Here is a 24,162-nt window from a genome sequence, read left to right on the forward strand (position 1 = left end):
AAAACTTCCCTTTGTGTTCTCCATTTATATATATTATAAATAAATTATGAATCATATATGTGTGTAAGATAATATTTAAAAACAGTACTATATTATTTATGTTTTTAAATAATTAAAATAAAACATAAAACTGTATTTTACCCGTTTTGTTTTGTATGCAGTCTGGATCCAATGAATAAAAAAAAATGATGAATGGGCCGTTGTAAACCGCCCCGAACCGACAAAAGTAGTAGTAATCTCATGACAATTTTATCCTACAACTCCATAATTTTTTCTTACACCTCCATAATTTTGAAAATATCGAAAGTACCCTTTTTGAATTTTACAATTCAGAATACAAAGTTTTATATTCTGAATTGTAAAATTCAAAATACAAAAATTGCATTATAAATTGTACCATCTGAAATACATTTTTGTGTTTCAGATTGTATAATTCAAAATACAAAGTATTAGAACTCTATATATAGATTGTATTAAGAATCGTACAATTCTAAATTTTAGAATACAAATTTGTCTTCAGGATTATATAATTTCAGAATACAATATATTTAGAATTTGAAAATACAATTTTTTTTCTATTTAGACAATATGGAAAATATTGTGGTTGTAGAGACACTCATTCTTTTTTTTCTATGATCAAAACTTCATTTAGGTTCGAATTCTACTGATGATAGGTCTACTAAAGATAAAAAATTGTTGAAAAAAAAACAAAAGAAACATTTTACTCTTTCTAGACAATCGAAAAAGAAAAAAATAGTAAATTTATTTAAGAAAATTATGTACTTACAAAATAACGTCTCAATTCATCTTATCAAAGATGTGATATGGTTCCAAAAGATGAATTAGACAGTTTCAATAAGATTTCACTCTTGAACAAAAACTCAGAGAAAATACTCTGACGATTATGTTGCAGGTGGAAACTATAGGTGACACGAAAGTGGTGTGGCGGTAAAAGTTGGAGGTGAAATTTGCTAGGCGATAAAAGTTAGAAGTAGGGTACTCAATGAAAAAGATGAAAAAAGGGTAAAATTGTAATTTTACTTCTTATATGGAGGTGCAGAGAGCATGCATGAAGGTGCAGGAAGTAATTGTCTAATTTGAGTATGGAAGTTAACCCCATGAGGGTGCAGGCAGAGAGAAGAGACACGCAGCACAATGTTGTGTTGTTGCGTTGGTGAGTGAAAAATAGAAAAAGAAAAAGAAAAAAACAGCAATAGAACGTAGCAGTAGTGCTTCCCTTCTTCTTCTTTTTCACAGTAGGGTTGCGTTGCACTGCATTGCACGCACTCACTCACGCACACGCACGCCATCCACCACTCCTTTCTCTCCGAACAATGGGTGCTTCTCTTCCTCCCAAAGAGGCCAACCTCTTGAAGCTTATCGTTGTAAGCTTCCTCTCTCGTTTCAAATTCATGCTTCCATCCCCTCCCTCGATCCAACTTCACTCGTTTTCTTCTGCTTCCGCGATTACTACTTCTCCGTTTGCAAACCCTAGATTTTACGCTTTTTTATTTGCTCACACTACGCTAGATACTTCATTCAAATTCAAATAATAGTAATAATGGGAGAGCGTTCAGGATTGGTTGTAGTTTTGCTATACTTTGATGTGCGAGGTTCATCGCTGTGTTGTTTTTCAGCTCTTCTCGGATTTGCATAGAGCGGGATTGAAACTTCCCCGACTCTGCGGTTTTGAGTTTATTGCATTCTCTGTGTTTTTACTTCCTTTCCCCTTGCGGCTGTGGTAAGCTGCAAGGAAGTGTGATTTGCTCTCGCGCGGTTTATGCATGGGGCTGTCTTTATCAATGCATGCACCGACAGCCTGGCGTAATCAACAATGGAATAAATTGTGATAATGGATTTTTGAAGTAGAGAATTTGTTGACTTGGAAATACTGGGCGTTGTTCTTGTGTCCCAGCACTGGAAGGAACTTTCTGTAGATAAATAGCTATGTTATATGATCCAACTCTCGGACTATAGCCGTGGAATTTTTTCTGGTAGCAGTGTTTTTTGGTGTTTGGTTTTGTCGATATGAAAAACAAATGTGTGCTTGGTACTCTGTGTAATTCCATTTTAATCATCTTGATTGTTGGGAATTTTACAAGCAAGTGAAGTACTGTTGGTACCATGGGAGAGTTGGGGGTGGGGAGGCGCTACGTTTCTGTGGGGCCTGATTTAATTTTTCATGTTTGCGTTGTTGCAGAAATCTTATGAAACCAAACAATACAAGAAGGGCCTCAAAGCAGCAGATACTATTCTGAAAAAATTCCCAGACCATGGAGGTAGAAATTTTTTGTTTTGGTACCTGTTTTTAGGTGACTTTCCTTTCTGGTCAGGGGATTTATATTTATGTGTCTGTTGTTCCCTCCTTCTGGTTGATAGAAACCTTATCAATGAAGGGGTTGACGTTGAATTGCATGGATCGCAAGTCTGATGCATATGAATTGGTTCGCCAAGGATTGAAGGTTGGTTGCCTTTGATGTTGTACCATTTGTCTATCTTCCCGTCAAACTTTGTAATGTGATCCAAGGTTACTTTTTTTTTCTGGTGCAGAATGACCTTAAAAGTCATGTTTGCTGGCATGTTTATGGTCTCCTGTATCGGTCAGACAGAGAATATAGGGAGGCGATAAAGTGCTATCGGAATGCATTGAAAATAGATCCTGACAATATTGAAATATTGCGGGACTTGTCACTTTTACAGGTAGCATTTTCTCATCACAGATTCGTAGCTTCATGTTGGTATTGTCTCATCACAGATTTCTTTTCAATGATATTTCACTGTGTATAACTTTTCATATTATGCACACACAGTCAGTGAACTCTTCTATAATGCATTATGTGTCTTGACTAAGTGTGAATGTGCCTTTACTTCTCACTGTCAGGCTCAAATGCGAGATTTAACCGGCTTTGTTGAGACACGGCAACAACTTCTGACACTCAAGTCAAATCATCGCATGAACTGGATTGGCTTTGCTGTTGCACATCATTTGAACTCTAGGTATGATTTGTGTTGTGTATATAAAATTAAATGATTTATCCTAATGGTAGCTACATGAGCTGACTTTGTACTAAATAGTATACGACCTAAGGATTATTTTCTTAAATGTTGTTTTTGCTATATCATGTATGAATCTTTAAAAACTATAACAAAGACAAAACAGGTGGCATTGTTGTAAATATCTCAAAAAACAGGAAATGAAAATAGGAAATGTTTTGCCAAGCTAAACAAGCCCTTAGTTTGTCAATTCTTTATATTTTAAATATGTTGATGCTTTTAAGATAGAATTGGTTGCTATGCGGTTCTTTGCAAGTGTTATATAGAATGAGAAATATTGCTGTGATTGTGCAAATAATCTTGTAGTAAATATATAAAAACAAGAAGAGAACGATTATGGGGATTAGATCATCAGTTATTATTTTTAAATACACTTGATGTATAAAGTACCTATGAATGAATAAATTAATTCCAGCATCCTTGTTATCTACCTTTGTTAACAACATATCCACATGGCATCAACAGCTGGTCAAAACTCAGTGGGTGAGCATAGAACACAATGGTCACAATACAAGGATCAAAACCTTCGAATTGGCCTATCCCATACAGTATGTGGTATTGTGTGTTGATGTTGCATAACAGTGTTAGAGTGTGTGGTGGGATTGGTTCTTGTCCTCTGGTTTCCTGCATTGATTCTGCCTTGTCATTCCTGGTATGTTTGGTGTATTGCCTTCCTAATTGCAGAGCACAAAGAAACAGTAGTAGTGATGGATTCTGATGAGCACTAACTTAATGGATCTAGCCATTCGGATTTAACAAGACAGTTTGCATTTACCATTTTACCTTAGATGTATTGAGAGCGATTATGATCTTAGCAGTAGGCCTCCTATAGATTGTATGAACTAGCTTGGTTGAGGGATGATGCAAAACTAGTTTTTCTAATTTGAAATTCCATTTACAGTGAGGTGATTGGTTTAATTAGTTGTTGTGAGTTTGTTAAGAAATTGATGGAGTACTTGAATTTCTTATATTTTTGTAAGAAGGGTACATCTCTCACTTCTGTGCTGTGTATAGAGCCTTTGATGACCCATAAAAAAGGGATAGGTCTTACAGCTTATTTATGGATCTCAAAAGGACTGAAGTAGAACTTATTGTACTGTTACCTCTCTATCTTGATGTGGAGATTTAGTAGGCTGAACAAGAGAAAATGATTGCTTTGAGCTTCCTTTCTCACTGGGTCTGAGATTTCTTCTCTACTGGATACCTTTGTTAGTGTCCCTCACATAGAGGACTTCCAAACTCATTAGCCCACTATTAATGCCACTAGTGCTCTTTTAAATTGTGGTCATTAGCGGAAGAGCTACATAATAGGTGTAATGCAGAATGGTGACAAGGATGTTAATAGTTACAAATTACAATCAGAAGTTAGGAGTTGTGTACTACTATTGTCATGTGCCAGGACACATGTAACATAACTTAAATAGATAATTCAATTAGCAAATGTTGTCTCGTCCTGTAAAAAAATCCTCGTCTCTCTGGAGGACTTTACCCAATTTTCTCAATTTACACACCATCTCATGTCAAGTTACATGTAGATGGGTTCACTTCCTGTGTCTGGTTTTAGGCTCATCATTTCCACTCCATGACTCTTTTTATCCTCATTCGTGAGTATACCTATTTTTCTTTTAATTTTTAATAAACTCATCCGTGCGTTTAATTGCTTTGGCTCCTTCTGTCCTCAATCCTGATCACTTTAATATTCCAGGATCTATACAAGTGCGATAGTTGAAGGAAAAAATAGCTAGTGTTTATGGACAGTGAATGTGATTCTGATTATAGAGGAGCAGGTATACGGGCTCTTATTATACATGGTAGGCTTAAGGTGCAAGCTATATAACGGTGATAACTTACCGCATAACTAACCTGAGAGCTTACTCAACTAGTTTGTACATAGTTACATGAATATGGCTGAGGCTACTGGCAACATACATACATACATACTACATTATTAGGATCCTATGACAAAATTATCTGTAAAGGTCATGAATTTGGCAATCTCTATGTTCTTGATACACGTAATATTTCTAAATGTCCCAAAACTAGTTATAAAAGGCTTGAAAATTATGATGAAAACACAAAATATTCCTAAATGTCCTAAAATAATTTTATAAATACTGAAAAATGCAATTAAAATGAAGATCTTCATAAACAAGGTAATTTCTTTTTCCCATTTTTGGGGGACAGGTGCGAGGTTGGTGGGTGTTGTGTTATTGTGGGTCTAGTATGTGATTAGACTTGGTAATGTTGTGGGTGGAGATTTTGGCACCAATGTTGGTTGTATTGCACCAAAATCACAACTCTCCTGTGAAGCTTTGGATCATGCTAAACACCTAGGCTTCAGTATTGATGGTTGTTTTTCAAATGACATAATTTTATTTTGGTATTTTCTTGTACTGAGCTTTTTCATATGAAACAGTGCATCAAAGGCTATTGAAATTCTTGAAGCATATGAAGGGACTTTAGAAGAAGATTATCCTCTGGAAAATGAACGGTGTGAACATGGTGAAATGCTTTTGTATAAGGTCTTTCCTCTGGCTGTTGCTGCAGCTATTTTATGTTTAATGCATATTGCAGAATGATGCTTCACAATTTTTGGTTTGGTGTAACTTTTACTTTAATCTAGTGTCATAACATGATACGATTTTGAACAGGCTTCTACTGTATGAATTTTTGTTTGATGTTACTTTTACTTTTATGCAGTATAGTTGTTATAAGTCAAATAATAAACTTTCTCAGAATCTATAATTACATTTTTTTTGATATCTTGATCTAGGTAAATTTTGTTTTGTTGAATGTGAATATTTCTGTTGTCATCACTTGTGTATGGTTATGAATATGAAGTCTTTCATACTGTTGATATGCCACTGTTAATATTTCCTTGACATGGTGATTTTCTGCATCAATATATTTATCCAGATCTCCTTGTTGGAAGAATGTGGGTTTTTCCAGAAAGCTCTTGAGGAGTTGCAAAAGAAAGAGTTAAAAATTGTATGTTTTTTATTTATTGATTGAGGTAATTCAACTTAGTATGAATGAGAAACATGATATCTTACCTGTTTCTTATTATGTCTATAGGTTGATAAGCTTGCATATAAAGAACAGGAGGTCTCACTTCTGGTCAAGCTTGGTCGCTTAGAAGAAGGGGAGAAATTGTACCGCACATTACTTAGCATGAATCCCGACAATTATAGGTGATCTTTCTCTCTACGTGCATTTTAAGTTTGAATGCCTGAATTGCAATATCTGTTTGGGTGCTCATATTAGGTTTTTCCACCATGTTTCCCTTTTGCTTTAACCACAGCAGAAAAGGATATTTAGGTGATTAAATCCTTTCTTCATTCATCTCTTTATGGATCGGTAATGTTTAGTTCATATCTTATTTTGTCTTGATATTACTGACATGTGGAAAAAGGAGAAGATTACAGAATGTGATTGTGTTTTTGTTTTTAAGTTTTCATAAACTATTTTAGAAAACAAATTTCAAAAGCCGATTTAGAGTTAAAAATGGGGAGAGAAGATATAAAAGGGTAGCATTATTGTGAACTGGCAGCTATAGCAGAAGTTTGACAGACTGCCATGATATGATGGTAGCTTGGCAGATTATAAATGGCAGTTGCTATATGTGTGGGCGGACGGCCTGCCATGAAATTTTAAAACATGTAAATATTGAGCCTTGTGATTTAGCCCAATAACAGATTTGAAGCCCTTAAATGTAATCATAGACACAGCAAAGTTCTCTTCCTCTCTTGGTCTCCATCATGAAGTTGCCTCCAAGAGAGTAACCATCAAGTAACCATCCACCGACAACCTCCTACAGTGAACTTCTTTTTCTGTTGTAATTTTTGTTTTTCCATTTTTTTCTTAAAAAATCTTTTTTGTTCAAACAAATTAATATTTGGTTTCTTTATTCCGTTAAGCATCTATTAATTCTTTTTTCTTCTCCATGCTTCCTCTCTGTTCAACTTTATCATTTATTTTTATTAAATTCTGCTTTTTTTCTAATTAAAATTTTTATTCCTTTTTTTATCTTATTTGTTTCTCTAATTCTGTTGTTAACTCTATTTGTAAATTCTTTTGATTAACTTCCTTTTCTGCTTATTCAATCCTATTATTTTTTTCATTCTACTTATTCAAATCTGTTATTCCAACTCTTGAACTTGATGAAAATGAGGTTGCTAGTACTTTGTCATTAATGAAAATGAGGTTCTTAGTTGTTTACGTCTTGAACTAGGAATTTAGTCTATGGTTCTTAACATCTTTTGTGTGTTTTATTATTATTTTATTTATTTATATTGTTTTTTCTATAATGTGTGTGTTGTTTGCTATCTTCTGCCATTGGCCACCATGCCATCCTCCATATGTATGTCATGATATTTTGCTCACAGTTATAGTCATCCACGGCTGACAATACTGAATTGTAAGGTAGAACACGAGTAATAGAAAATTAAAAGCAGAAACCTAAAACAACTTAGAGATTTATGTTTTTTAAATGTAAACAAGAGATATTAATTTTGAGAAGTTTTTGGAAACTACACTTATCAAACATGTTTTTATTTTTAAAAATAGAAAACAGTTTCTAAGACAAGAAATAAATAGACCCTTTTTGTTTCACATGCTTTTTAGATTCCGTAAATGCCTCCAAAATGCTTTGGGACATAAACTCTTTAGTTCATTTTAGTGGCGCACAATGGTTGTGCAATAACTCCCCTTTCTTTGTATTCCGTTTGCTTTTTATCCTGTCTACAATCTCACTGACTTCTAGAAGCTAAACAACTATTTGTGCTTCATCTTGATGCTTAGATATTATGAAGGCCTGCAAAAATGTGTTGGATTATATTCAGAAACTGGCCATTTTCCTCCTGATGAAATAGATCAGTTAGATGCCTTGTACAAAACACTTGAGCAGCAATATAAGTGGTCTTCTGCTGTTAAGGTAAGGCAGCCAATTCTTGTAGTTAGGTATCACATTTACTTTAATACCTGTCTTTTAGCATCACAACCTGCATTTACTTATTATGTTGTGTAAAAGGAGAACTCCCTTCTCCCCTGGACTGGTTGTATATTAAATGTTGTACTTGAGAATGAAAATATGAGAAAAATGCTTAAGAGATTGATTTATCCCTGAACCCATGTATGTGTGTGTATGAGTTCTTACATCAGAGATACAAAGAAAATCTACACCTAGGTGAGAGATTAACATAAAAAGCAATTTTTCAGAGATGAACAAATAAGTCAACCTATTTTAATGGTCTCCCTCAAGCTGGAGAGAAACATTGTATGTACCTGGCTTGAGACATAAATTAAATTCGTGGTCCTCTAAAAAATTTAGTCAAAATATTTGCAAGCTAATCATTGGAGCTGACAAATCATATGCAAATTTCCTCGTACAACAACTTTTCTTGAACAAAATGACAATCAATTTCTTTGTGTTTAGTTCTCTCATGAAATACAATATTAAAAGTAATGTGAATATCTGTTTGGTTATCACAACACATTATCTGTTTGCAAAGCAGGACTTGTATGATTACCTGCAGTTGCAGTATTACAAAGACTAATCTGAAAAAAGGCTGCACCTAGGTGACAAATAGATATCATAAAAACAGCCTTTCAGAGATGAACATATAAGTTAACCTATTCCAACAGTAGTTAGTTTTTGTTTTCTTCGTTTCTATGGTCACCACTAGTTTTGATGGGGGAAAGCTCCAGATCATATTGAGTGCATCTTCCAGTGATCTGTAATAGATAATGAATTTGGGATGGCATAATGTTAGTATTCTTCTCTGGTCAGCGTGAGTAATACTATTTGAGCACTTTTTCTTAGATTGAAGCTCATCCCTGTTTGTTTATTTATTTTTTCAGAGAATACCACTGGATTTTTTACAAGGTGACAAGTTTCGAGAAGCAGCAGATAGTTATATTAAGCCTCTCCTAACTAAGGTATACAGGGATCTATTTTGGTGTGATATATTCTGCCTACTTTACTATTTTCAAAATTAAATTGGGATACATTTTTGTGTTGCTTATAGGGAGTCCCATCTCTTTTCTCCGATCTTTCTTCCTTATACAATCAACCTAGGAAGGTCAGTTTTATTACTAACATTCTTCTGCTTAAATAATATAGGTTGTTATTGTAAAACAGTACGAAGTTCTGATTGAGTTCTGCTTTTTCTCTTTTGTCCAGGCAGACGTATTGGAACAGATCATTCTTGAGTTAGAGGGTTCACTTAAGTCCACTGGTCAATACCCTGGATGGTAAGAATTGAGATATGCTTGTTAACATGTATGTTGTAGAGTTGTGATAAGGATGTTCACACGGTAAAAGTGTAAGGCTGCCTATGTTAATGTATATTGTGTTACGAGTTTGGAGAGAGGAAAGAGAAAATTTGTTAGTAAAAGTTGGAGTGATTAGTTAGTTAGATAATTTATAATTCTGATATTAATAGTTTGTTCGATGGATTGATATTTTTCACTCAAGCAATTCAGAAAATTTATCTCTAAGTTGTCTAATGTTATTTTTTCTCAAATAATGGCAACACAAATCAGGCATGTTAAGCTAATAAAATTGAAAGTTGCTTTACATGTTGTCAAGAATGTTTATTTCATAAATGCTCTTGGACAAATCCTCTCCCATTCTCTCTAATGACCATTTTGGTTCCTTCTTGTAATGTTATAAAAAGCTGAATTATGTTCTTACTTTTAAATTTTAGGATAAATCTGATTTTTGTCCCAAATTTTTTAAAAAGTTCATTGTAGTTCCTCAAATTTGAAAAACTATAGTCTTAATCCCTAAATACTAAGAGACTAAAATAATTTTTTTAAATCGCTTTTAGTCGCTCAAATTTAGTATGGGGACTAAAACCAGTCTTTTCAAACTTGAGGATCAATATCAGATTTACTTCAAAATTTAGGGCCTAAAGACATAAATTAAAGTTTTATAGCATTAGAACAACAAAGTACATCTCGGGGGAGGATATTTAAAATTAGATAAAAGAAAAATTGAACACAGAGCTGAAAGAAGTTATAAGAACAATACTATCCAATTATGGGAAAGAGTCTTATAGTTTAAATTGAAGTTTTGATACTTTGGAACTTTTGTCTTGTATAACAATCAATCTTTGTCCTGAATCAGGACGGAAAAAGAGCCACCTTCAACTCTGATGTGGACTTTGTTCTTCTTGGCTCAGGTTTGTGCTTATTTTTTCTATCATGTTCTGAAACATTTTTTTAGTTGCTCCATTTTTATTTCTTTTTTTCCTACTCAGTGAGTTTTTACTATGCAGCATTATGACAGACTGGGCCAATATGAAATTGCTCTTTCTAAAATTGATGAGGCTATTCATCACACGCCTACTGTCATTGATCTGTATTCAGTCAAGGTTTGCTAATATTCATACACCAAATTATTTTTAATTCTCTATTATATAAATTCGCTTGTGCATGCAGATGTATATAACATGTATCTGGAGAGCCAATTAACAACATTGTTTAGTATCACATACAAAATTGTTTATGTACAAATTTTGTACTCTAAACAGGATATAACCAATTGTATTATACATGCATGCTTGCAATATATTAAAAAAGTAAAATGCGAGTTATTATTTATTTCTTTAATTAATAAGTTAAGATATTATATATCTGGCCTAATAAATCAATTTCCAAGTATTGATGAACATGAAATTGAAAAACGTGTTCAAATTTAGAGAGTAGAGTTTTGTGAAGAATTTTTTCACAAAACTGCTTTATTATCTCAGGAAACTTTTCATTGTATTATAGAGAAAAATGAGGCAAGTTAAATGATTCAATCACAAATAATGCTTTTAAATCAAATGTTGGTGAAAATGAGGGGATGTAGTTTGGATTAGGGTGGTAGTTGCATTGAAGGTCAATAGCAAGCAGAAAAACCTGCTGAGTTGAATGATTGATGGGTTTTTTCATATAACAGAGTCGGATACTAAAGCATGCTGGTGATTTGGTTGCTGCTGCTGGATTTGCAGATGAAGCTAGATGTATGGATCTTGCTGATCGTTATGTAAATAGTGAATGCGTTAAGCGCATGCTGCAGGCTGATCAGGTTGTCTATCTGTATATTTGAATTTCATTCACACTCACGTGTTGTAATATATGTAGTTTTCTCTTATGCCTGTTCTGACAATCTTTGGATCATTATTACCTTGATGTTCAGGTGGCTTTGGCAGAAAAAACTGCTGTATTGTTCACAAAAGATGGTGATCAGCACAACAACCTACATGATATGCAGTGCATGTGGTCTGTATCTAATAATGTGTAATATTTCTGTACATACTAGCTATAGTATGGTTTCATTTTGTAACACTGTAGCATCTATATTTTGAAGGTACGAGCTTGCCTCTGCTGAAAGCTATTTCCGCCAAGGTGATCTTGGACTGGCTCTAAAGAAATTTCTAGCTGTGGAGAAGCATCATGCTGATATCACAGAAGATCAATTTGATTTTCATTCATACTGCTTAAGGAAGATGACATTGCGTCAGTATGTGGAAATGCTTAAGTTCCAAGACCAATTGCATTCACATGCATACTTTCATAAAGCAGCTGCTGGAGCTATCAGGTGAATATATGCAGTTCTTAATTGCTTTACTGTGTGTTGTTATCCTAGTTAGTGTTATTCAGTGCTCTATATAATTGGGTATATTGTTTCCCTGCCTTGCAGTATGAGGTCAAGAATTTCTTATTTATGCTTCATTTTTTGTGATTTCTTATAATTTTATGACTTAAAACAGCATCACATTGTTTCTTCCACAGCCTAAATTCATACATGCAAATGGAATTCCCCTTTGATCTTGTATTTATGTTGTCATCCTTGTAATGTTCGGGGTTGCAGATGTTATATCAAATTGCATGACTGTCCTCCGAAGTCGACAGCTGAGGAAGATAATGACATGTCTAAGTTGCTTCCTTCTCAGAAAAAGAAAATGAGGCAAAAACAAAGAAAGGCAGAAGCTAGAGCTAAGAAAGTAATCACTGCTACTGCTTCTGTGTGGAAATTCTTACTGGAAAGGTATTCATGTTAAATTATTTTTCTTTTAGGAGGCAGAAGAAAAAAATGAAGAATCAAGTGCTGGTGGGGTATCAAAGTCTGGGAAACGGCATGCAAAATCTGCTGATCCTGACCCACGTGGTGAAAAATTGATGCAGGTTAAATTTCAATACATTTAGTTTCATTTAGCATGATTAAAATCAAGAACCAACTCTTCCAAAAGTTTAAGATGTTATGTGAAGCCATGAAGGCTCATCATTCTGCCCCACGTGGTGAAAAATTGATGCAGGTTAAATTTCAATACATTTAGTTTCATTTAGCATGATTAAAATCAAGAACCAACTCTTCCAAAAGTTTAAGATGTTATGTGAAGCCATGAAGGCTCATCATGATGGACTATCTTATCTTTAATAAGACACCTCATGCTAGAGCTCTATGGATTGTAAGCACAGATAATGCCCATGCTTACTCTACCTTGTGTGGATCTTTTTTTAAATTTGAAAAATGGTAGCAAGAACTGAGCTATTGACAACTTAGTCATACCTGCTCTGGGGCCACGTCATGTTCCTGCATTCCTAAAATATATTTGGTGAAGTCTTTATTATCTCACAAAGGCTAATTGTTCCAAAGATGGATCCTTAAACATCATCTCAATCCAATTCTGGTAGTTTGGCAGGATGTGTAAGCATCTGTGTGAGAGAATTTTCTGTTGGTTTCACAGGTGTAGTGCATGCATGTGTAAGACACTCGATATGTAATTTTTAAAAATGTTCTGTGTTTTCTTTGAGGGTTTTTTCCAATCATTTTTAATGAAAAAGGTTTCTTGATTAAAATGCCATGTTGAATCCAAAGACAGCTTTCACAGTTTCATTATATGCATGTATTAACAAAATTGATGTAGTTCATCACTTGGTTTATCAAAAACTAATCAGCAGTAATATCTGTGAAAATTCATTGATACGTTTGATGGAAATTATTCTGATAAATTATGCATATTCAATTATTCTAGTTGTTAATGCTGATATTTTAGTGTTCATTGTGCATTTTTTCTCCTGCTTAGGTTGAAGATCCCTTGTTGGAAGCCACAAAATACTTGAAATTGCTTCAGAAGAATTCACCTGACTCATTGGAGACACACTTTCTCTCATTCGAGTTATATATGAGAAAACAGAAAATTTTACTTGCCTTCCAGGTAAAAATATGTAAAATGAAAAGCCAAGATTTTTTTATATTTTTTATCCCGGGGTGGGGTAGGTTACAGTATCATATTCCAAGCTATTAATTGTCAGGTTTGTAGTTTATTGGGGTTAAGAGTTTGGTGTCTTCCTAGACACTTCAAGTTTAGGGGCCTCTATGTTGTGATTTTATGCTGATTAATTGAATATGTATGTGTTATTTTTCATTTCTTCACATTATAAAACATGCTAGCTTGTGCACTTTGCCATTTTTGAATATGATGCCAATTAACATGTTTTGTTCTTAATCTATTGACTTGTAGGCTGTTAAGTCGTTACTGAGGTTGGATGCTGAACATCCTGATTCTCATCGTTGTCTGGTATGCTTTGTTTCTCTGAAGAACAAAATCAACAAATCAATTACAATTTACATGTCATTGAGATTATAAAGTTTAGGATTTTAATGTCTATCAATATCAGAACATTGCATAACAATATCTGATGTTACTTGTGCTCGTCATCTTTTTAGTTTGTGTATATTTAGCATTTAGTACATGCAAATTGGATAATCTCCAAAAATCTGTTCCTTTGAATTTGTTATAAGTGTCCCCCTCCCTTTTGTTTTATTTTTCTCGCTTTTTAGGATATTAGTTCTCTCTATTTTAATTTATTTTTTCCTCCATCAAGAAAAATGATTCTTTTAGCGGTCATTCATTTTTTAAGTCCCCGTGTTGCAGATTAAATTCTTCAATAAGGTGGGATCCATGAATGCTCCTGTGACTGACAGTGAGAAACTTGTTTGGAGTGTCTTGGAAGCTGAGCGCCAAACTATTAGGTTCTCTGGTGCAATTATTTGCATTCTTTTTTCTCCTGTTATTGTCTTGTGGTCCCTATATTCATTTTTAACTTTCTCTGGTTGTTCTTTTTATGTAGTCAGCTGCATGGGAAATCTCTGTTTGAGACAAATAATTCTTTCCTTGAAAAACATGAAGGTTATACTCGGCATTAAGATGAGGATTTGTTGTAATCCGTATGGTTCAAATTTGATTGTGAAGATCTCTTATTCTTTTTTCCTCTTGTTTACAGATTCTTTGATGCATAGAGCTGCTTTTGGGGAAATGTTGTATGTTTTGGATCCGAACAGAAGGCCTGAGGCTGTGAAGTTGATTGAAGGGTCAACAAACAACCTTGTGCCAAGGTAAGAAGAACCTGAAGTTGCATGCCATCAAGTCGTGTCGTGTCATGTCTTCAAACTGGTACACCACTTACATGCACGTGATGCACGCATGTTTTTGAAATATGGTGGGGGAATTAATAGAAACAAAAATTTAAAAACAAACAAACATAGCTTATCCTATAATTTTTGGGGTTTGCAGTTTGCCATGTAAGTGTTTGTGTTTATGGCAGTGTTCTTAGAATTAAATCATTTTTACCTTTCTACACTCGGTTTTGGTTTCTAAACCGAGTAACTGCAATATTTTGTTATTATAGAAATGGTGCGGTTGGACCGCTCGGGGAATGGAAACTTAAAGATTGTATTGCAGTTCATAAGCTTCTTGGAACAGTTCTTGTTGATGAGGATGCTGCATTAAGTAAGTATCATTGTGATTTTCTATTGCTTGATTATATATTAGGTATGTATGTGATTGTGATCTCCAAGAGCAATGTGTATTTGGTTTCTTTCATTAACAGTTTACTGTTTGCTCTGAGGAGTTTTATATTATTTTTAGAAGGAAAAGATAATAATGAAATCAAAAGTCTTATTTTTTAACTGAAATTTATCTTTTGGTTGACATAACATTTAACTAAAATGTCTTCTGTTATCCCTGCGAAATGGAAATTTTAATTCTTAATTTTCACAATTTCCTTCTGAAATTTGAGTTTCTGTATCTGCTTTCTATGCATGTGTTATTTTGCCACTCACATTGTAGTGATGCATCACAATGACTTCTCATTCCTTCTTATACCAATTCTGTCAGGAAAACCCCCTAACGAAGATACAATATTTTTTATACTCTTTAAAATTTGGAAATTGTAAATTTGCTTGTAGGATGGAAAGTGCGTTGTGCCAAGTTTTTTCCATACTCCACCTACTTTGAGGGCAGTTGTAGCTCTGCCTTCAATCAGGTAGGCAAGAGCACTGAAAATGGTGAAAATGGGAGTTCTAACCATGTGGAATCCGCCCCCTCAAATGGGAAACTAGAGGCATTTAAAGATCTCGCCATCTGAGGAAGTTGAAGACGAGCTAAAAATGGTTTGCAAGTTACCTAGTTTGGATGCTTGGTAATTCAAGCTGCATTTGAAACACCGCCTAAACTAGGCTGTAGTTCCCAGCAAGGCTCATGCTAAGTTATATCAAATTCGTATTTTCTTTGCACGAGTTCTCCCTCTCTAGATGTCTTCCATTTGCAAATGTGTATAACTCTGCCACAATTATGTTTTAGGGTCGAATTTTTTATTTGCTCACCCTTTTTTTCCCTTGATGTTGAGAGAAGGTTGTGCATCTTCGTCCAAGGTTTACTGTTTACGTCGTCGCAGGGAGAGCTGCAGGAATTTTAAGTTTCTGGTCCTGCATTCGCCCAGCCCATGTTGTACTTCTCCTGTTTGTTGGCTTATTTATCATGTATTATTTCACTATTTCAAAATTTTGCTATAGATTCCATATCACAAAAGATTGACGAGACTTGTAAAATTCTGATTTTAAAAAATCAGAGACAAGTAGTACAAACCAAAAACAATATAATAGTTTGAGTAAATTAGTAGTAAGTATTAAATTATAGATTCATTGCAATTTTAACAATATTTGCAAACTATATTAAGTCTGAATTCTGTCCGCCTGAATTTTACCATCTAAAATCCATTTACCTAAATTCATCATATACAATGCAAACCCATACTTTTGTTGAGTTGACGATCATATATAAATATTGCTTAAATATGCTTCTTAGCCATTTTTAAGGAAATTGTGAACATGTGAGTACTTTATTATCGCAGAAGTTTGACGGAAGTGTTTAAAGTAAAACACAATTGATAACCTTTTTGCTTAAAATACGTAACTTTTTACTAAAGTTTATTGAAGCAGTCAGTATTTGGACATGGAATGAAAAATAAAATTGATTAATGCTTAAAATTCAAAACAGTTCGTAAGTAATAAATAAAGCGAGGGGAAGCAGCTGGTTGAGATTGGCATCATCACGATTTAAGAAAAACATTCAGCTCATTTCACAGTTTCAAATAAATAAAAAATCAACATTTTCAGTAAATTTTGTGATATGTACAGCAGATGGACATAAGATAAACGAAGAAAGATTGGAAACATCCTATTTTTCTACAAATAATACTTGGTGAGTATGTATAACTGGTGCTGGGGTGGGGGAGAAGAGAAAGGGGTAACTAGGGCTGGTAAAAACACAAATCTTTTACCTTTTACTAGCACGCAACATCACACATGCTTAAGGTATTAGTTGATTTCCAAAGGTTTAATGATGTACACTTACTTGAAAAGCTGCAACTTGAGGGGGGATTTTCAGCAGATACACTTTGCCTGTGTTGGTATATATCCCATTCTGACCTAATGAGTACTGGAATCCCAGGGTGAAGGTGACTCTCCATTACCTGTACCAACTTCAGTTTTACAAAGAGGGCATGATGCATTTATCTTTAACCATTTGTCTACACACACTACATGAAAAACGTGAGAGCAAGGTAACTCTCTAAGCTCATCATCATCTGCGTATTTTGCTAAGCAAATGCAACAAACCTGCAACAAATTCGGAAATTTATTCAGTTAAATTATTCTCCACACGGGAAGGACCACAAATCATAACGATTGGCATCAGATTCATTGCTCCATCCTTAAGAATTCCTCACACTCAGGTTCTACTTATATCTAAAAACTTGTTATTCACTCTTCTTTTGGCTGAATGTAAGCATATACCGAGGTAAATATTGTCAATTCATAACTTGAAAACAATATATAGTGACCCCCATTTAACTTACAGCGTCTTCTCCTGAAATAACTCGCTCTTTTTCTGTTCCTGCAGCCAAAACTCCACCTTCATCTATAGCTGCATTGACATCCTGATCACCACAGTTTTCATTGTTCTTCAATTTGAACTTGAAGATTGGTAGAGCATTAATTGATTCTACTGTTGCTCCTCTATTTTGAGAAAAATCCTCCCGAATGCCCAAAACAGAAATTATACAAGGTAGGCAGCAACAAATAGTTGCACAAAGTATAAATGGCATTGCATATCCGATACAGCTAAAAGTAAGAAACACAATACATAACCTGCATGATATGGCCAAGATTATTTGAAGATTCAAGAATGTAAAATACTGGCTGCGCAAAAACAGTGTGTTTAAGGTACCTACCTATACAATTGTGGAGCATCAGAAGGAGAAGTGTGACCCCCAAAGATCCAAACATTTCCAACTACAAACCAAACTGCAAAGAAGCAATCCAAGGCCATCTTGAAATGGTCTACTAATCCATTAAGCCTGCAATTTAGTAAACAAAAAGTATGTTCTTAGTCTGCTAGTAATCAGATTCAAGGTTTTGTATTCAATTGAATTTATCATTAAATAGCATGACGAGGAAATAGTGTTACAACTTCAACATATTTCAAGGTTTCGTATCTTCCCCAGTCACCAAGCTCTAGTTGAATCTCGAGACATATTTCATTTAGTCTGTAATTTAACAAGGAATTTGTCTGCCTGGAGAACTTATTAAATGTGAATAATATTAGGCAAGGTTACAGATGGAATTTGGCATCATAACCTCAGAGGAAACAAGATGTTACAATTTAGCCACAACAATTATACTGTCATTATCATCAACAAAAAAGAGATGTCGTCACTACTAAAAAATCTGCCATCACATCGTGTACATTATCACAAATATCCAAACTTTTAAGTAACATTTTGTCCAATATTTCTATATATAATATATGAATCTAATTTTTAATTGAAAAATCGAACAACCAGATGAGGAGGATAATCTATAATTCAGGACATATTAGCCCATGAAAGTTATGAAACTTTGCCAGTGTCTCCAATATGGGGAGCAGAAAACCTAATATGCATTCGTTCTTCTTCAACTACTAATCATCTGAATCCTTGGCTCCTTTCTTCGTCCATCATCCAACTTCTTCCCCCCGCTACCCCCAAAAACAAGAAACAAAAAAGTGGCCAAATAAATAAAGTCGTATACGTGTGCCTTTCTATGGAGTTAAATATTGGACACTTTCAATTAATTGAAAACCACAATCCCATTTCCACCCATGATGAATATTGGGCAAAAAGTGCGTCACGGGAATAAGGTTGTTTGCCTTTAACACAATAAACTAATAGCGTATTCAAATAGGTGAATTTAAGGGTTTAATACAGACCAAACACTCGCCTTTTTGTGTGAAAGTGCTTGCAGATAAGAGTTCTAGAAAATGCAATGAAAAATAAAAGTCATCTATAATGTAGATGTCTTATATATCACATTAAGATTGAAAATTGGTTTTCACTATTCTTCCTTTCTAGGCAAGCATACGACACACCATATCAAGGACATTATACTATCGATGGGGAAACAAACCGGTGATACACATTGTAATAAACGGCATAATACTAAATAAGGACTAATCGTCCCCCCTCCAAAAAAAAGTAGATAGGATAGAAAGAGAAGGGCAAAAAAATCATACCTAGAAGTAAAGGCTCCAGGAATTATAGTGTTTCTTGTGGCTGATTGTGTAGCATGACTGTTCTCCTCGTCTGAGACATGAGAAACATAGATGGCAGTATAGGTACGATCTGGAGGATTGCTTCCAGAAGATCCTTGAGACTGTTGAGAGGAATCTTGTTCATTGCTTTGATTACGGTTTCGAAAACGCCAATATAGAATGGGAAGTGTGGCAACACAACCAGATGCATAACCCACAACCCATGCAAATAATGGAGCTTGAGGATTTTCATTCCTGGACAGTGACAGAACCACTATAGATGCTATGATCTGACTCACAGTGACAAAAAGCTCAACAGAAATCCACAGTCCAGAATTCAATGGACTCCGTCCACGCTGACCATATCCTTCACCTCTTCTTAATGAAGCTGAATTTCTAGAGTTTAATCTTGACGCAGAAGATGAAGATGCTTGATGAGTGGAATCTTGTGTGTCCCCAGATGGTTGATCTCCATTCTGCGGTAAATGCATTTCAGAGTGTTGATCATTATGAGAAGACATGGTTAGAGCTTCACCATTCACAGTAATGTCAATTACATGCTGACGACCATTTCGATTTTCCAGTTGCTCCATCAGCAAAGGGTGTTGGTCGGTTTGGGTATTGCTATTTGAATCCAGAGAAGTAACATCCATTTAAATCACCAAAGTAAAACACGATAAGGCATAGATTGGTTGCAACAAAGTTTCCTGCCTGCACTATCTCCTGATTTGATACTTGATGACATACAAATCCCCCGTAATACTCCAATTCCAAAACCTTAAGTTTTGAGATCTCACCAGGCCTTGAAAAGGGGATTAACTTTTTTCCTGATCAAGTAACCACACATACATAACTTTATATACTAAAATCTCACCACTCAATAATCCCATAAACTGTTTTATCCAATGTAATCCATATGTTGAAAGTGAGAACACTATAGTGCTTTTTATAACAGTAGATTATTATGTAGAATGTTATTTACACAATGATGTAGTTCCAATAACAACAGGATGTAAAGTGGGTCAAATATGGCGTTAGGAACTAAATCCACGGTCATAGATAGTTACATAGTTTTTATTAACATTCATCTAAATCACCAAAGTAAAACACGATAAGGCATAGATTGGTAGCAACAAAGTTTCCAGCGTGCACCTTCTCCTGATTTGATTCCAGATGACGATCAAATCCACCGTAATACTCCAAACAAAATGTGCTGAAATGTTGCCGGGCCTTGAAAGGGGAATTAACTTTTTTCCTGATCAAGAAACCACAGATAGATAACTCTATATATCAAAATCCCACCACTTCCTAATCCTATAAACTGATTTATCCAATGTAATCTATATATTGCAAGTGAGAATACAGTAGTGCATTTTACAACAGTAGATTATCTTGAGCGCCATATACACAAAGATCTAGTTCCAATAACAACAGGAAGTAATGCCAATTCCAAAACAAGTGCAGTAAGGGTTTGAATTGAGCATAAAATAAGCGTTTAAAGAGGGACAAACACGACATTAGGAACAAAATCCACTGTCACAAATAGTTACTTAGTTAGGTAACAGTGAATTCAGAAGAGAATAGTTTTTTCCAGAAACAGAAACCTAGTAAATCCTAATTCGGAGTAAAACACAAAACCCAATCCCACCGCATCCGTCTCATTGAGAAATTGAACAATTAGCGCGTGTCATTATGGCAACAAACAGCGTGATCCGCAAAACAGAAACAGGAAAAACATTTGACATCGGAAGCAAAAAAAAATCGAAACGAAAGCTGAAAAAAAGCTGAAGTTAGGGAAAAAAAGGGAGAGAAAGAGGAATGTGAGTGTGGAGAAGAAAGTGTTCACCTGATTCAGCTCACGCAAACGAACGATTCGAAGCTCAGTGTGTGTGCCGTTTCTTTTGCTGCAGATTTTCGATTTTTACTAAACGAACAAAAACAGAAGAAACGTTTAATGAAGCGAAAAATAATATATTATCAATAATTGAAATACTAATATAACGTCACAATGCCTTAACACGTCTCTGATCAAAGAAAAGGAAGCGGAAACGTTGATGTCAGTGTTCTCCTACGCGCTCTCTCTACCGTTCGATTTGAATAAACGCTTTCTTCTTCGGCTGATGATGCAAAACAAAGTTAATCCAACGACCTATAATATTTACGATCATAATTAAACGTAAGGCTCCATTTTTTTTTAATGGTCTTTGTGGTTGAAGATATGATCATTTTTAAAATAAAAAAACTATTATCCAATTAGATAGCTGAGAAGACTATTATGATATTATCCAACTGGATAGCTCAGAAGACTGGCAAAATGATTGAGAAGGTCGAATGACTCTCTTAGTCCAAATATCGTTCATAAATTCGCAGTTAATTGTAATTAAATCAGTTTAGCTGTAAGTAAATTGTTATTAAGGCACAATTGGACACTATTTTGGATCCACGAGCAAGCTCATAAGAGTTGAGGTTCATCCAAAAGTTACAAATACTAGAGGAAGTCAAATGTCTAAGGTAATTTTTTTTCTCTCAACTCAACTGTACTCGGACTAACTTAACTGTCGGAGTATCTTTACAGGTTTTCTCCACTCATTCGACGAAAAGGAAAAACCAATAGAAAACCTGAAGAATGTGAAGACTGGAAACAAAAGACAAAAAAGATGAATCCAATCTTGTAAAAACAACTATATTTTATATTTTTTTGTGCACAATAACTAATAAATTAAATATGTTTTCATCTACATTTAAATTAATTAGAGAGGCTTTAAAAAAAATTGTTGTGTAGTATTTTAAATTTTCTTATTAATGTCTTCATGTTTGTTTCTCGTGTTGATATGTTCATTTTGGTATGATATAACTACTTTACAATAGAATATGCTTTAACACTTTAAGAAAATAAAGGACTATAAATTGTGCTATATCTTTAATAAAAAAAAATATACTTCTCATTAGGAAAATTATGTAGAGAAATAATCATTTGTGATACTTAATTACTTTTTTTATTTTTAGAAATAGAGCAAATCAATTTTATAATTGGAGATAAGAAGAAACTGTTATACATTATAAAATTTTACACCGCAAAAGTCATCATAAATTGTTATAATATTTTTGGTAAATCACGATACTTCTGAAACGCCATAGTTGATATGATATGATGTTTAGGGATATCTTTAGTTAAATTTATTAATTTCATATAATTTTTTTATAAAGGATAAATTTGTACTTTAAGTGAATAAGACAACATCAATATATATTTTTTAGATAATTATCAATATAACCTCTAAAAGAACGACAAACATTTGTTTTGATGTGAAATAGGTAAAGAATCTAAAACTAAGTTCTTCTCATAAAATGGATGAAATTATTTGTCATTAAAAATACAAATTTATGGATCAATTTCATACTAAATTAATAATCATTTTATCATTAAGCTATAATATAATATTAAAGAGTTATTTTTTTACATATTTCAGAATTAAATTGATTTTCTACCACATCTATCAAACTGAAGAGAAACTTGTTCCACGATAAACTATATTTTAGTATTAAGACAATCTTAATTATTAAGTGTAATTGAAATCTAGTTACCGTATCAATTTTAAAAATAGTAACTCTTGTGTAAAAAATAGTATATATCTGAATTTATTGTTGTCAAATGTGATTGACTATGAGGTTGGGACACATATATTAAATGGTGTATCCGTATCAAACACACGTATCGGATACTGACACTTTTAGGATACATATTAGTAAAATATTGAATTCAAAAATTATTTATTGAATTTCTGATAATTTTAGCACGATTCGAACACAATTTTAAAAATGAGAAGTACATTAATTTTTTTAAAACTCAATTTTATAGTATGTATTTTTTTTATGATTATAAAAATAAGAAACAAATCTTTTTGAACCAATCATAAAAAACATTTTTCTGCTAGAAAGACTAAAACATATTTATACACATAAATTTTTATTATCAATTTATATAATTTTAATAATATAATATATAGGTTCCTATTATAATGTCGTATATATACTATATAGGTTATTGATATTAATGAAAAAGAGGTTTCTTTATTTGAACCACATGCTCTCAATTGAAACGAAAGGGCTTAAGTCATTTGAGGCTATAAGATTTTGGGTACATTACGTGGGTATTGATGGGCTGATGGAGAAAAATTTGAGATGGAAATTGCTTCTTGCACCCAATTAATTTTGACTGGCATCCACAAAAATTTTAAAACTCTATTATGCCATTTTCACACATTTTCTTACGGATGTCAATATTTGAAAGTGATTTTTATACATTTCGAATTTTGAAATTCAGAAGGTCATTTTCATATTTCATTTAACCTTCTGGATGGTCATATCCGGAAGTGAGTTATGAGTTTCGGATTTTTATATTTAGAATGATGTGCTGTAAATGGTGTTGAAGATTGAGATCCAAAACTCATTTACGGATCTTGACATTCGAAAGGTCATTTATGCTGTTCAGATAAACTTACAAATGGTGAAATCCAGAAGTGACATAAAACTTTATAATTTGACTTATTAAAAACAAAATGGATATTTTGTGTGTGAGTGTGTTGGGTGCAAATCTGATTTGATATGTTTGAATACACATTGCAGAGTATTACCCACAAATAGCTACAGTATGGTGGGCCCCCAATAAATATGGGTCTAGTGCCACCATGCGTGTGACAAGTGGCGGAAGGCCCAAGCCCATGTCTGGGTCCACTTGTGTGTCGATTCCAATCATCGCTTCTCGTAGCAATTAAATGGTCATTGTTTGAAGCAACGTGTAACTCGATTTTTTTCAATTTTAAGGCACTTTCAACCCATTCAGATATTTTCCCACCTTCATTTTGATACTCTCAAAAAAAGCTTGGTGCCCTTCAAATTTTGATGGATGAGATCAAGCTTTCTTCTTAGAATTTCTTTTAACGGGTTGTTCAAATTCATTGTTATGTTTATGAACAACATCAAACAAAAAGTTCTCTAAAGTTCATATACATGACACTATATCCTTTAGTGCTAGTTTTATAATCAAGAAAAATACACTAGATCTAACATAAAGTTTATTTAAGTTGTTATGCATGGTTGCAACAAAACTTACAACCACAAACTTTAAAACTTTAAGTGTACCTGTGTGGATGTCAGGGTCTGAGTATTGTTGATCCACGTTGATACATAATTTGTTGTCATACTG

General features: G+C 33.8%; 2 protein-coding genes across 2 annotated transcripts; one reads left to right on the forward strand and one right to left on the reverse strand.

The window, feature by feature from the left end:
- The first annotated feature begins 1,077 nt into the window (after positions 1–1,077).
- On the forward strand, positions 1,078–16,045 carry LOC137835980 (N-terminal acetyltransferase A complex auxiliary subunit NAA15). The gene is made up of 26 exons (XM_068644769.1): positions 1,078–1,385; positions 2,201–2,279; positions 2,380–2,462; positions 2,551–2,700; positions 2,882–2,997; positions 5,471–5,576; positions 5,971–6,042; positions 6,130–6,245; positions 7,855–7,987; positions 8,914–8,991; positions 9,081–9,134; positions 9,236–9,306; positions 10,184–10,238; positions 10,335–10,430; positions 11,000–11,128; positions 11,240–11,322; positions 11,411–11,641; positions 11,915–12,047; positions 12,121–12,228; positions 13,131–13,262; positions 13,569–13,625; positions 13,983–14,080; positions 14,179–14,237; positions 14,332–14,443; positions 14,737–14,837; positions 15,296–16,045. The coding sequence occupies exons 1-26, from the start codon at positions 1,335–1,337 to the stop codon at positions 15,472–15,474; spliced, it is 2,682 nt and encodes an 893-aa protein (XP_068500870.1). The 5' UTR covers positions 1,078–1,334; the 3' UTR covers positions 15,475–16,045.
- A 398-nt stretch (positions 16,046–16,443) lies between these two features.
- On the reverse strand, positions 16,444–21,026 carry LOC137835982 (E3 ubiquitin-protein ligase At1g63170). The gene is made up of 6 exons (XM_068644770.1): positions 20,803–21,026; positions 20,109–20,211; positions 18,939–19,783; positions 17,620–17,745; positions 17,245–17,536; positions 16,444–17,005 (listed from the first exon to the last, which is right to left on the reverse strand). Exons 3-6 carry the CDS (start codon positions 19,607–19,609, stop codon positions 16,817–16,819), a joined length of 1,278 nt encoding a protein of 425 aa, XP_068500871.1. The 5' UTR covers positions 19,610–19,783; positions 20,109–20,211; positions 20,803–21,026; the 3' UTR covers positions 16,444–16,816.
- Positions 21,027–24,162: the final 3,136 nt, after the last annotated feature.

Source organism: Phaseolus vulgaris, chromosome 5 (assembly GCF_000499845.2).
Source record: "Phaseolus vulgaris cultivar G19833 chromosome 5, P. vulgaris v2.0, whole genome shotgun sequence".
Lineage (NCBI taxonomy): Eukaryota > Viridiplantae > Streptophyta > Magnoliopsida > Fabales > Fabaceae > Phaseolus > Phaseolus vulgaris.

Excerpts from the sequence above, each read along its gene's own strand:
- LOC137835982 (XM_068644770.1), bottom strand. The coding sequence starts at position 19,609 with ATGGATGTTACTTCTCTGGATTCAAATAGCAATACCCAAACCGACCAA. Across the intron at positions 17,537-17,619 it reads GATGCTCCACAATTGTATAG|GTTATGTATTGTGTTTCTTA; the intron begins GTAGGTACCTTA and ends CATATCATGCAG. Across the intron at positions 17,006-17,244 it reads TTATTTCAGGAGAAGACGCT|GTTTGTTGCATTTGCTTAGC; the intron begins GTAAGTTAAATG and ends AATTTGTTGCAG.
- LOC137835980 (XM_068644769.1), top strand. The coding sequence starts at position 1,335 with ATGGGTGCTTCTCTTCCTCCCAAAGAGGCCAACCTCTTGAAGCTTATC. Across the intron at positions 9,307-10,183 it reads ACTGGTCAATACCCTGGATG|GACGGAAAAAGAGCCACCTT; the intron begins GTAAGAATTGAG and ends GTCCTGAATCAG. Across the intron at positions 11,323-11,410 it reads CATGATATGCAGTGCATGTG|GTACGAGCTTGCCTCTGCTG; the intron begins GTCTGTATCTAA and ends TATATTTTGAAG.